General features: G+C 42.9%; 1 protein-coding gene across 2 annotated transcripts in view; it reads left to right on the forward strand.

Annotated features, from left to right (window-relative positions):
• ROCK1 (Rho associated coiled-coil containing protein kinase 1) overlaps positions 1-12,584 on the forward strand; it is a 185,600-nt gene that overhangs the window by 100,244 nt on the left and 72,772 nt on the right. For both annotated transcript variants that reach the window (XM_077810386.1, XM_077810387.1), the window contains exon 10: positions 6,105-6,264. In XM_077810386.1, coding sequence (XP_077666512.1) covers positions 6,105-6,264 — 160 coding nt within the window. The remainder of the gene's footprint in view (positions 1-6,104; positions 6,265-12,584) is intronic.

Consider the following 12,584-nt stretch of genomic DNA (forward strand, 5'->3'; position numbering starts at 1 on the left):
TGCAGCAGACACCAACTAATAGCTCATCTTACGCTTTATCTGTTAGGACATTGATCCATAAGCATTCGAGATCATTTTCTTCCAAGTTGTTAGTGACTTGGAAACAAGTAATCCCATTTTTGATGTAGAGAGCCACTCCACACACCCCCTTTGCCCACTCTGTACTTCCTAAATAGATTATAACCGTTGATTTTAACATCCAATCATGTGAATCGTCACACCAGATTTAAGTAATACCAACTAGATCAAATTTATGCTCATGAACAATTCCTCGTTTGCCACCCAGGCTCCTAGTGTTAGTGTGTAGGCAATTCAGGAATTTCTTCTCTTCATGTCCTTTGGGCTCTTGGCTAAATTTGTTCTCAACATATGTGCTAACTGAGTGCTCGTATCTTCCCTCTTTTTATCCTCTTCTTTGCTATTCGTTTAACCCTCTGCAGACTACTCTAGCCAGCCTGTCCACAGGGAGATTGGTCCCTCTTTTACTGAAGTGGAGGCCATCCAGACAACAGTCCCCAAACTTTGGAGGGTTGCCTCCCCACCTCCCCCCACACCTGCCTGCGGGAGCATTTCCAATGCATGCCTCCTGTCCACCCTGTTTCCCTGTTCCTTTTCAGGGACTTCTTATCATGACAGCCTGTTTAAGTGTTGTGTGTAGGAGCTGTAGAAGACATAGTGCAAGAGTTCAGGGAAGAGGCTTCTACTCCTGATATTTTCTTATCCTGAAGACAGGTTTTTTTTGTTGTTTTGTTCTATCCTAGACCTGAGGAGACTGAACAAATACAAATGCTGCCTCAGAATCAGGATGGTAACACTTTCTAATTCCATCACGTCATGCTCAAGAATTGTGTGCAACTCTTGACTTGCAAGATGTATATTTCCATGTAGCCTCCATCTGGCCCAGTCATAACCAGCACAAGGTACTGCCATTTGGACTCTCCACAACTCTGAAAGTCTTCACAAAGTGCCTATCAGTAATAGTGACATGTCTCAGAAGAAGGGGCATTCACTGTTACCTTTACCTGGAGGATTGACTGATCAAGGGAAGATCCTAGCAGGAGATGGCGGCAAGCTTGGAATTATGCCATCTCCCTGTTATCTCAATTGAGCATTCTGGTGAACTACAAAAAATCATTTCTCTTGCCACTGTAGATGATAGAGTTCATAGGAGCCTTTGTTGACTCCAGGTCGATGAAGGCGTACCTTCCCGAAGATAGCCTACCTTCTGTCAGTGCAATCACTAGGGCTCAAGAAAGACTCAAACATGACCACATGTGTCTGGGACTGCTAGGCCATATGTTAGTGTGCACATATGTGATGCCACTTGCCAGATTTCATCTGTGACTGCTTCGACTTTGGCTCATATTGCTTGGTTTCCCTGCAGAACACCAAATGAGCAAGAAGGTCATGAGTCCACCTTACATTGTTGCTGAACTGGGATGGTGAAAGGAACCCACAAACGTGTGGAAGGGTACTGCTCTTCTGCCACCTCTCTGACAAGGACTTTAATCATGGATGCCTCAGGGACAGGGTGGGGAGCCAACCTGGGTCACTTACAAATGCAAAGGACCTAGTCTCCAGAAAACAAGGAGCTCCACATCAATGTTCTGGAGCTCAGAGACATCAGGGTAGCATCCATGACAGTTTTATCTGTTTTTCAAAATTCCACAGTGCACGTCCTGGCAGATGACACCTCTGCCATGCTCTGGATAAACAAGCCAGGAGGCACAAGCCTCTCTCTCCTCTGTCTGGAAGATATGAAACCCAAGCAATGGTGCCACCTACAAAAGTTTACCCCCATGGCTTTTCACTTCCCAGGAGTTAACTTGGTAGACTTCCTGAGTAGACCATCTGTAATTTCTCTTGAGTGGTCACTGCAGATGTCCATCAGAGGTCTGATATTCCTTTGTTACAGTACCTATTTCCCATCAATGATTAGAACTATTCCAGACCATGCCTGAGTCTGGGCTTGATACTAGATGCCTCCTTCTTCAGTAGTCCCAAGGCCTCCTATATGCCTTTCCACTGATTTTTCTGATATTCAGGGTGAGTTCCAAAATCTGAGGAGAAAAAGCCACTAATGTTCTCCTAGATGGCCTGATGGGGTAGGAACGTGGATTCTGCTCCCAATGCTAGAGGCCTTGGGTTCAAATCCCCATCTGGCTGGCTGTGGTAGGGGAGTGAAAATTTCTGTACCTAGAATCTATTAATGTAAGCTCCATACTGGCAGAGGCAGTTTTGGATGACAGAACTGTTACAGATATACATTTAGTTTCTGGACTGCCTGCACCTGATCCTCCAACACTATTGACAGCTACTGTCATGACCCGCTGTCTCAAACTTGGGTCTGTTAATGGGAGTGGCCACGCTCCAAACCTCCACCTGATAGCCTACTGACAACTGCTTACCTAGGATCCATGAAACCCAGCCCCAGTTTGAGGCTCTGCCCCTGGGGTCCTATTGGCAGAGTCCCAGAGCTGTTGGCCATACTTAAGCCAACAGCAGGACCAGGAAGCTGTTTCAACAACTGGGCTTCACCCTGTCCCAGACAGTGTGCCTTCTGCTTCCTGCTCCCCTGGCTTGATTTTTTTTTTTTCAGCATCCTGACCTGGCTTGACTCATGGCATCTGATTTGTGGTTCCTGATCTCCAGTTTTTTCTCAAGCCTCTAACCTCCTAGTATCCTGAGCCGGCCTGACTCTGGTTCCTGACTCATGGTTCTGATCTCAAGTTTGTCTCTTGCTTCTGATCCCTGTATCCTGACTTTTGACTCCTGTCTCATGACTATGGACTCTGGCTCTGACCATTAGGTCTGGCTGCGACAGCTACTCTATCCAGACCCAAAGTCAATGCGTCCAGAAAATCCTGATACAAAACAGGAAAATGTCAGCCAGAAAGACTTACTCTTCTAAATAGAAGACATTTTCAACGTGGGCACATCAACGTGGTCTGGATTCAGTTCAGGTCTTGATACTGGAGATCCTTGAGTATCTGTTGCTCTGGAAGAAGGCTGGTCTTTCATTCAGTTCTGTTAAGATCCACTTTGCAATAATTTTACTTTTTGTTCACTTACACAGTTCTCTCTTTTCTCATCTGACCGTATCAGAGTTCCTCCATGGGAATAAATACTTACCAACTGTGTGAAGAATTTATTCCTGCCTGGGAGCTCAACCAAATTTTCCCAAGCCTCATGGAACCTCTCAGAATGCTCCTGACATGCACTGAAGTTAATCTTCCTCATGGCTATTACTTTGGCCAGAAGAGTGTGAGAGCTTCTGGCACTTACGCTGAGCTCCCGTATACAACACCCCACAGAGACAAGATGGTGCAAGACCTCATCTGAAATTCATTCCCAAGGTGGTCTCAGATTTTCATCTAAACCAGTTAATCAACCTACCTTTCTTCTTCCTGAAACCATACTAGGCACTGGGAGAAAAGAAATTGCCTATACAGTAGAACATCAGAGTTACAAACACTTTGGGAATGGAGGTTATTTGTAACTCTAAAATGTTTGTAACTTTGAACAAAACATTATGGTTGTTTTTTTCAAAAGTTTACAACTGAACGTTGATTTAATATAGCTTTGAAACTTTACTGTGCACAAGAAAAATGCTGCTTTTCTTTTTATTTTAATAGTTTAGGTTTAACACAGTATTTGCTTTTTTCCTTCTCTGCTGCTGCCTGATTGTGTACTTCCAGTTCCAAATGAGGTGTATGGCTGACGTGTCAATTTGTAACTCTGGTGTTCATAACGCTGAGGTTCTACTGTACTAGCTGTGTCCAGGACTTCGCTTTATTATGTTGAGAGGATCAAACTGTTCAGTCTGTGGCCCTGTCTATTTCTCATTATAGCCAGGCGCTCTAAAAGTCAGGCCATCTCATCAAGATGACTTTCAAAATGGATACACAAAGAATCTCCTCATGTTACCAGTTGGCTGGTATACCTCTCCCATCATATATCAGACTCACTCCACCAAAGCTCAGGCGGCATCAGAAATGGACAAGTATCAGATATCTGCAAAGCAATGATGTAGAGTAACCCATGGACTTCTGTCAGACATCTTTTGCTTGGACTTAGCTGGTAGAGCAGTACTAAAATCACTATTCAAGTGATTTAGCTGGAACTCCTCATTACCACCTTCCTAGAGGGATACTGCTTGCCATTTGCTTACCTGGAATCCATACTGACACATACTCAAAAATAAAGGAAGGTTATTTACCCTACAGTAACTGTGGTTCTTTGAGATGTTTTTGGCAGTGTGGATCCAATGACCTGTGGGAGCTCCCCTCCCATTCCTGCTTTTTGAAGCCTTCAGTTATCACAGGGTTTGAGTTGAGGGAACTGTGGGAGGGTGGTGGCTGGCTCACTCTTTATGCCCTCATATGGGAGCATGAGGGGGTATATGTATAGGCTCCCCCTCCCCCAATGAACTTTGATATTCAGAAGAATCCGATTGCACACGTATGCGCACCAAAGGATAAGTAATCATTCTTTACTGCTGGTGCAAATGGTTGCCCACAAAGGGGCTTGTGGCAAGACCAAAGGATGCGTGATTATAAGGCATGAGAGTAACTGTATCTCCTTGTTATAGAAATAGTTTTAAAAACACTTTTAATTTTGATTTGAACCCAAAATAAATTTTTTTTTTGAAAGAACGGGAACAGTGTAAGTGCATGTGATAAATGAATAGATTTGAATGCAAAAATTGCCTGCCGAAAGCCAGCCTTTGTAAAGCCAACACAGTTCTTCAGAGTTATTGAAAATATGGGGCTTTTCTTTGTACCTTAACCTGTTGGAGAATTGAGAGCCAGATTCTCTGCTGCCCAGAATTTTGATCCATTCAGTGGGGAATGCTCTAAACCAGGGGTCTCAAACTCAATTTGCCTTAGGACCAGTGCCAGTCCTCAAATCCTCCCAGCAGGCCAATAATGTCACTAAAGATGATGTTCAAAAAAGAAAACATTTATATTGTATTTTTTATTTTGAATTTATTAGAAATAATAAAGCTGTTATACAACTTTATACAATGCTTTTCTTGCCAGAGAGTTTTAAGTGTTTGCCAGACACTGGGCAGCGCTTCAGTTCTGTCAGTTTGTTGATGTTTGGCCTCCGTGACTGAGCAGTTGAAACTTTCAGGATTGCAGCGAGGTGTGCCTCAGATAGTTGTGTTCGGTATTTTGACTTGTTTATATTCATTGTGGAAAAAAGTGATGCTGCCTCCATGGCTGACTCTGCCTGGCAACTAATGATGATATCTCTGTCCCTCTCTCAGCCAATGGGAGCTACGGGGGGGCGGCGCCTACAGCGGACATCGCCGGCAACTGCCTGCCTGTGTCTCTCCTCCACGGGCCACAGTGGGGAAGTTCTTGGGCCGCAGGTGGCCCGCGGGCCAGGAGTTTGAGACCTCTGCTCTAAACTTTCCTTGCTCTTAGTCTCCAAACAGACTTTGTCAGTTGGGGATTGGGTAGGAGGTGCTCTGATCAAGCCCCCTTCTGTCTCTGTATGTCCCTGACACGCCCTCTGATCCATGGCTGAGTAGGGAAAGATGGGTAGTGCAGGAACCAAATATGCTTGCTCTGCTCCAACTGAGAACTCATCAACACCAACAAAATTCTCAGCTGGTCAAATCTGGCTTCTTTCTGCCTCTCTTTTACGGCCAGAGTGACACAAAGGAGCCAGAACACACGAGACTCTGGCACTAAAGAACTTACTGATTCTTCACTGGTCTTCACTTCAGTTTTTGTTTCTGAACTCCTCTATTGACTTTTCATGATGTCCATGGTTAATTTAACAGATCTAAGTTGAGGCCCTGATCCTATGTATTACATAGCACAAAAGTGAACTGCTGTACCCTACTGAATCTGCATTGCCCCATACACTATGGGATCAGGACCTAAATTTATTCAGATGATTACTGTCGCATCCGTCCACCTACTGACATACACAGATCCCTAAATGTCAAGGCATGACTATTTAAAATAACACAAAAATTATGGACTGTAAGACTATAACAGAAGGGAAAATTCTAATATTGATAATAACATTTACATTTGTCATTCAGCTGGTTATCGTTTGAGTGGAATAATAATTTTATTTTATTGTAGCTGTAGCACCAGTTGTTCCTGATTTAAGTAGTGATATTGACACTAGTAACTTTGATGATTTGGAAGAAGACAAGGGAGAGGAAGAAACATTCCCTATACCAAAAGCATTTGTTGGCAACCAGCTGCCTTTTGTAGGATTTACATACTACAGCAACCATCAGTAAGTATGGAGGAAACAAACTAATGTTATGTACTATCATCAAGTTTTGTATTTTTGATTCTTATCTACATATTTTTGTGTGTACACACATGCAAGCGCATGCTTGCTCTCTCTCTCACTCACTCACAATCTCTCTCTCTCTGTATATTTAGATAATAATAGACTGTTTAAAAGGGAAAAATTCTAGAGTATCATAATTTGTGGTATTTATATGAAAATGGTCCCACTGCTAGACGTTAGTGTTTTAAAATGTTACAGGAATTTTGTAATCTGGTCAGTGTTACTTATTCTGAATTAACCATACATATAAGCACCTTGTTATAAATATAAAGGGAAGGGTAACAACCTTTATGTATGTAGTAATATAACCCCCCCCCCCTTTTTTTTTTTTTTTTTGGCCAAAGGTACAGAATTACTTACCTGCAAGGGGTTAATTAGTTTAATTAACCTAGTTGGCACCTGACCAGAAGAACCAATGGGAAAGGAAGATGCTTTTAAATTTGGGGGGTGGGGATGGGGTTTGTTTGGGCTTTTTTGTATGTGTGTTTAAAAAGAAAAACCAAGTAGGTAATGCAGCTTTTACTAAAATAATATATTTAAAATTACAAAAATTGTAAGTAATAGTAAAAAAATGCATTAAATTATTTGTTTTAGCTTGTAAATTTTTTTATGCCAAAAGAGAGGTTTATTTTTGTTTTGTAATTTTAAAACACACACACAAAAATTTTGAGGCTTAATTTTAAACTTTATTACCCTGTAAAATTAACTTTTATTTTAATTTTACAGAGGTGTGTTTTTACCTTTTTTTTAATAATAAAGTTTTTTTTTTTTAATTTTAAAACCTAATTGGTTTTTAGTGTTCTAAAAACCCAAGGGTTTGGTTTGTGCTTACCTTGTTAACCTATTTGGTTGGTATAATATCTTTAAGCCTTCCCAAAAAAGGGGATAAAGGGCCTTGGGGGAATATTTTGGGGGGGGGATATGCCAAAAGAAAGGTTTATTCCTGTTTTATAACTTTAAAGTTAAGCCTAAAAAGAACCCCTCTGTGTTTTAAATCTTTTTATTACCCTGTAAAATTATCTTCTATTTTAATTTTACAGAGGTGTTTTTTTCCTCTTTATTATAAAAAGTTTTTTCTTTTTTTAATTTTAAAACCTAATTGGTTTTTAGTGTCCTAAAAACCCCACGCTATGATCTGTGCTCACCTTGTTAACCTATTTGGTTGGTATATTATTCTCAAGCCTCCCCAAAAAAGGGGGTAAAGGGGCTTGGAGGGATAGGGTTCCAAGTGGCCCCTACCTAAATGTTTGTTTAAATCACTTGGTGGTGGTGGCAATACCGTCCAAGGACAAAAAATTTGTGCCTTGGAAAAGTTTTTAACCTAAGCTGATAAAATATAAGGTTAGGGGGTCTTTCATGTGGGTCCCCACATCTGTACCCCAAAGTTCAAAGTAAAAAAACCCAAAACCCTGACACATCTACTAGACAGAATCACATACAAAAGGTTAAAAAGAGTAGTTCGTGAATGTGTCTGTGTGAGGCCAGAAGGATGAGCGCAAAACCAGTGATCCCAGGGCAATGAAAACTCACTTTATCCCTAGGATGATGTTCCTTGACTTGGCTTGGGGACTTTCTTTTAGATCGGTTTCTAGCTAATAGATATCTGATAAACTTAAAGTCTCCTCATGGCTGCTAGAAAGGGTAAGGAAGTTTCTCGTTCTCACTTGGCTGTTGTGAAGATAGTGACTCCACTCTGCCTCTTAGTCTCCTTTTTTCTTTTAAAGTTCTCCCAAGCAGCAGCATGAAATTGATGTGATTTTTATAATTTGCACTACTGCCCATGAGGCTTTAAATAACATCAGTTCAAACTGCATGCATTGCTATTTATATGGTTATTACAAATAGGTTGTGTTGGTAGCAACAATGGTTAAAGGTTGCTCAAAGCCTTCCATTATAGGACCCTGTTTTCCGTTGCTTATAACAATGGCTTCATGTCTGTCACGGAGGTCATGGAAGTCATGGATTTTGTGAATTTCTGAGACCGCTGTGACTTCTGCAGCGGCCAGTGTGGCTGACCCCATGGCCGCCCAAGCAGCTGCCTCCAGGACCAGCTGCTCAGGCAGCCCTGGGGACAGCCACACCAGCTGCTGCTGGAGCAGCCCCGGCCCCGGTGCCAGCCACACTGGCTGCTGCTCTGGCAGCCCCTGGCAGCTGGCCCCGGGGACTGCCCAAGCAGCGGCCAGTGCGGCTTGCGGTGGTTCTGGGGTGACTGGCACCGGGGCTCCCTGTTCCTCCCTCCCCATAGCAGCCGCAGCAACTGCTGGTGCCCTGGGGCTCCCTCCTCTCCAGATACAATCAGGGGTATTATGGTATAAGTCATGAACTGGCTGTGAATTTTTGTTTTTTGTCCGTGATCTGTCCATGACTTTTTTTTACTAAAAATAGCCATGATTAAACCATAACTTAGCTGTTGAGACTGATATTTTCCAGGCCAGATGTCTGCCTCAGGCAGGTTTTTCAGGTAGTTGAAATCAGCTATCAAATCCCCCCTCATTCTTCTCTTCTGCAGACTAAACAATCCTAGTTCCCTCAGCCTCTCCTCATAAGTCATGTGTTCCAGTCCCCTAATCATTTTTGTTGCCCTCCGCTGGACTCTTTCCAATTTTTTCACATCCTTCTTGTAGTGTGGGGCCTAATGGTGGATACAGTACTCCAGATGAGGCCTCACCAATGTCGAATAGAGGGGAACGATCACATCCCTCGACCTGCTGGCAATGCCCCGAGTTACACAGCCCAAAATGCCATTGGCCTTCTTGGCAACAAGGGCACACTGTTGACTCCTATCCAGCTTCTTGTCCACTGTAACCCCTAGGTCCTTTTCTGCAGAACTGTTGCCTAGCCATTCGGTCCCTAGTCTGTAGCGGTGCATGGAATTCTTCTGTCCTAAGTGCAGGACTCTGCACTTGTCCTTGTTGAACGTCATCAGATTCCTTTTGGGCCAATTCTCTAATTTGTCTAGGGCGCTCTGTATCCTATCCCTACCCTCCAGTATATCTACCTCTTCTCCCAGTTTAGTGTCATCTGCAAACTTGCTGAGGGTGCAATCCATGTCCTCCAGATCATTAATGAAGATATTGAACAAAACCGGCCCCAGGACCAACCCTTGGGGCTCTCCGCTTGATACCGGCTGCCAACTAGACATGGAGCCATTGATCACTACCCGTTGAGCCTGACGATCTAGCCAGCTTTCTATCCACCTTATAGTCCATTCATCCAGCCCACACTACTTTAACTTGCTGGCAAGAATACCATGGGAGACCATGTCAAAAGTTTTGCTAAAATCAAGGAATAACTTTTTTCTTTGTTTGGACAGGTTCAGCAAAAAATCAGGTTAGCTGTTTGAGAATGAGGCTAGGGAAAAAAATAAATTGTTTTGCCCATGTTAAAGTATATTACAGAGAAGCTATAATGCCTCTGTGCTTTGGAGCCGGGACTTGAAATTTGGCAGGTGACTTGCCTATGTGTCAGATATGTGCTTTTAGCCATTCCTGTGAAAATCTGCCAAATAAGCCTCTGAAAATAACAATTTAGACATGCTTGCCAGTGGGTTGCTAGAGGCTATCAGCTAAATTCTCTGAAGATTCTGTCTGTGCTGAGCATGCTCTATCCCCACAAAGCACTCGCGGGTATGTACCAACCAGGCTATGCATGTTTCATCTGCACAGAGTGACTGAGCATGCTTACTTCTGGGGCTTCAGGAGCTGAGAACAACTTTCTCTGCAGTTATTCTTCCTGGCTGACAGGGACCACTGTAGTGTGAGGCACAAGAATTAAAAATAGGGAGGCTGTCTCTCCTGTCCTCCCAGTGCTCCTTTGCTGGTGCTCAAGCATTCTGGAGGAAACTGACTTGAATTTAAGGGGGTGAGGAATAAAGTGGGGGCAGGAGTAGGTTGGGGTTGATAGGAGAATACCGAGACAGGAGCTGGGGGTGAATGAAGATGGGGACAGGGATCGGAGTCAAGATGGGGAGGAATAGGGAGCATAGGAGGGGACAGGGCAGAGTGGATAGCAACCGAAGGGAACAGAAGATGGGAGTGGGAGGAATACGGGGTGGACGGGATCAGAATCATCTATAAGCACTAGAGTACATACATGTTGAGAACGTGGAATAGAACCAGGATTTCTGAGTTGCAACATCTCCTTAATGTGGTTTTCAAACATTCTTGTTTAACATTTCAGAAAAGCTGAGTGCTGAACAATGTTAACTGAAATTAAAAAGCAACAAATTCAAAACTGAAGGAAATACTTTATGTAGTGATTGATTATCCTATATAACTCAGTGCTACAAGATATTATTGAGTCCAAGAGCTTTGGCTTGATCGAGTGCCCTTTGAAGTCAGCGGGAGTCTTTTCATTGTCTGTAGTGGGCTTTGGATCAGATCCTTAGTGTAGGAGTCAGAAAAATAGGATTCGGAAAAAGCTAAGATGTTCTTATTATAATGCTATCCCTAGATATACTAGATAGAATAAAAATATATAAGGTGTATAAACCCACTTGCTTCAGAGCATAAACCAGACATTGACTGACTGATGGGGGGCATCTCCCATTGCCACAAATAAGTTATTTCATTATAGGTAATTTACACCATTCTTTGAAGCATCTGTTTCTGCCCATTGTTTGAGTAGGATACACGACTAAATGGACCATTGGTCTGATCCAGTAAGTTTAAAGGGATAGTACCCTACAGTCTACTTTATACTCCCTTCTTTATTTAAAAATAATCTTGTAGCTGTTCCTTCAGGTTCTAAATGTTCTGTTTTTAATTCAACCACTCCGTTCCTGTGGAATACAAAAACATCTCTGCTTTGCTATTGTATTGCCATCCAGTCATCCAACGGAACACAAATCATAAATACACTGTGCATTGTTTTGCGTTGTTGATAGCAGCACCAATTATATTGTTTTAAAATAAGAACTTCTTACATTTGTTATAGAATACAGTATTACCAACAAAAGGACAAATTTTGGCTGTCTCTGCATGCATTTGTTTAAGGGGGAGAAGGTGCTTGAGAGCCTGTCATCACACCTGTGAAGGACTCAGCCTCAGTGTTGCAGGCAGCGCTCTTAAGTACAAGGAGATTGAGATGGCTAGTGCTGACCATCCCAAGGGGAATGTAATCAGGCAGGCTCATAGCCCCATATCTTATGTACTTGATAGTACTCCAGATGCTGGCATTGGGGAAAGCACATACTATACCTCTTAAGTGTGTAACAAGTGCCACTTCTGAACATGCTTCCCCAAAGTTTCTGGAATCATTCTACCTTTTACAGGTATAGCACTGATAGACACCACTGTTTAGCTGCTACTTTCTATGTATTCCCCTTCCCATCCTGGCTTTGGCTGTAGTTACCACACTAGAATCCAGTGTACCCAAAGAGCCACATTAACTCCTGTTCCTTTGAAATTGCAGGAAAAATCATTATTTGTCAAATGGAAAAAGTAGGGCAATACATATTTTTAATCTTCAAGGATGAGATTTTGGGTTGTGTTTCACGGACCTCAAAGTCCAGTGGAAGGAAGGGCTAAGGTTACTTTAAGCCACCTTTGCACCCTCCTGATTCTGGACTACCTTGAGGGGCCAGAGTGGCCCCAGGTGTAAGTTAGGCAGCCTAATTTATGGGAGCTGTCTGACTTATGGGGAGCCTGGTATTGTCGCCTATGAGTAATAATGCTCCCCAAAATCTCCTCAGTACTCTGTGCTGCAGCTTTGCTTCCAGCACATCCATCCCACCCCTAGTCCTGCCCCAGACACTCTCCTTACATCAGGATGTGGGAGGGAGTCCTCAGAAGAGAGTCTGTGGCTGTCTTTTGCATGCTAGACTTCTTCTTCCGAAGATGGATCCAGGGTTTGTGGAGCCCTTTTATGCCATTCTGTCTCCTTTACTCAAGCATAAAAATGTAGGAGTTGGGAGCAGAATCTCATCCCAAGCTTTTAAGGTAATCAGCAAATTATTTGCATTTATTTATCTGACTTTCATAATCCATGACAAATAAGCATACGCAGTCATGGCAAATAAACATATAGATCTACTTGGTACTCCGAATTGATACCATTACATAAAACAGGAATACTGTCAAAGAGCCCTGTGCTGCAAGTCCCTCCAGCTATGGAACTCCTGTTAACTTCACTGGGAGTTCCGTGCCCATACTCCCTGCAGAGTTGACTTCTATGGTACTACTCCTGTGAGGAAAAATTAATCATGTGAGTAAATGTGTGCAAGATCAGGGCCCAAGAGAGTGTTGAACCATGGAAAGCAA

This window comes from Eretmochelys imbricata, chromosome 2 (genome assembly GCF_965152235.1).
Source record: "Eretmochelys imbricata isolate rEreImb1 chromosome 2, rEreImb1.hap1, whole genome shotgun sequence".
NCBI classification, from domain to species: Eukaryota; Metazoa; Chordata; order Testudines; family Cheloniidae; genus Eretmochelys; species Eretmochelys imbricata.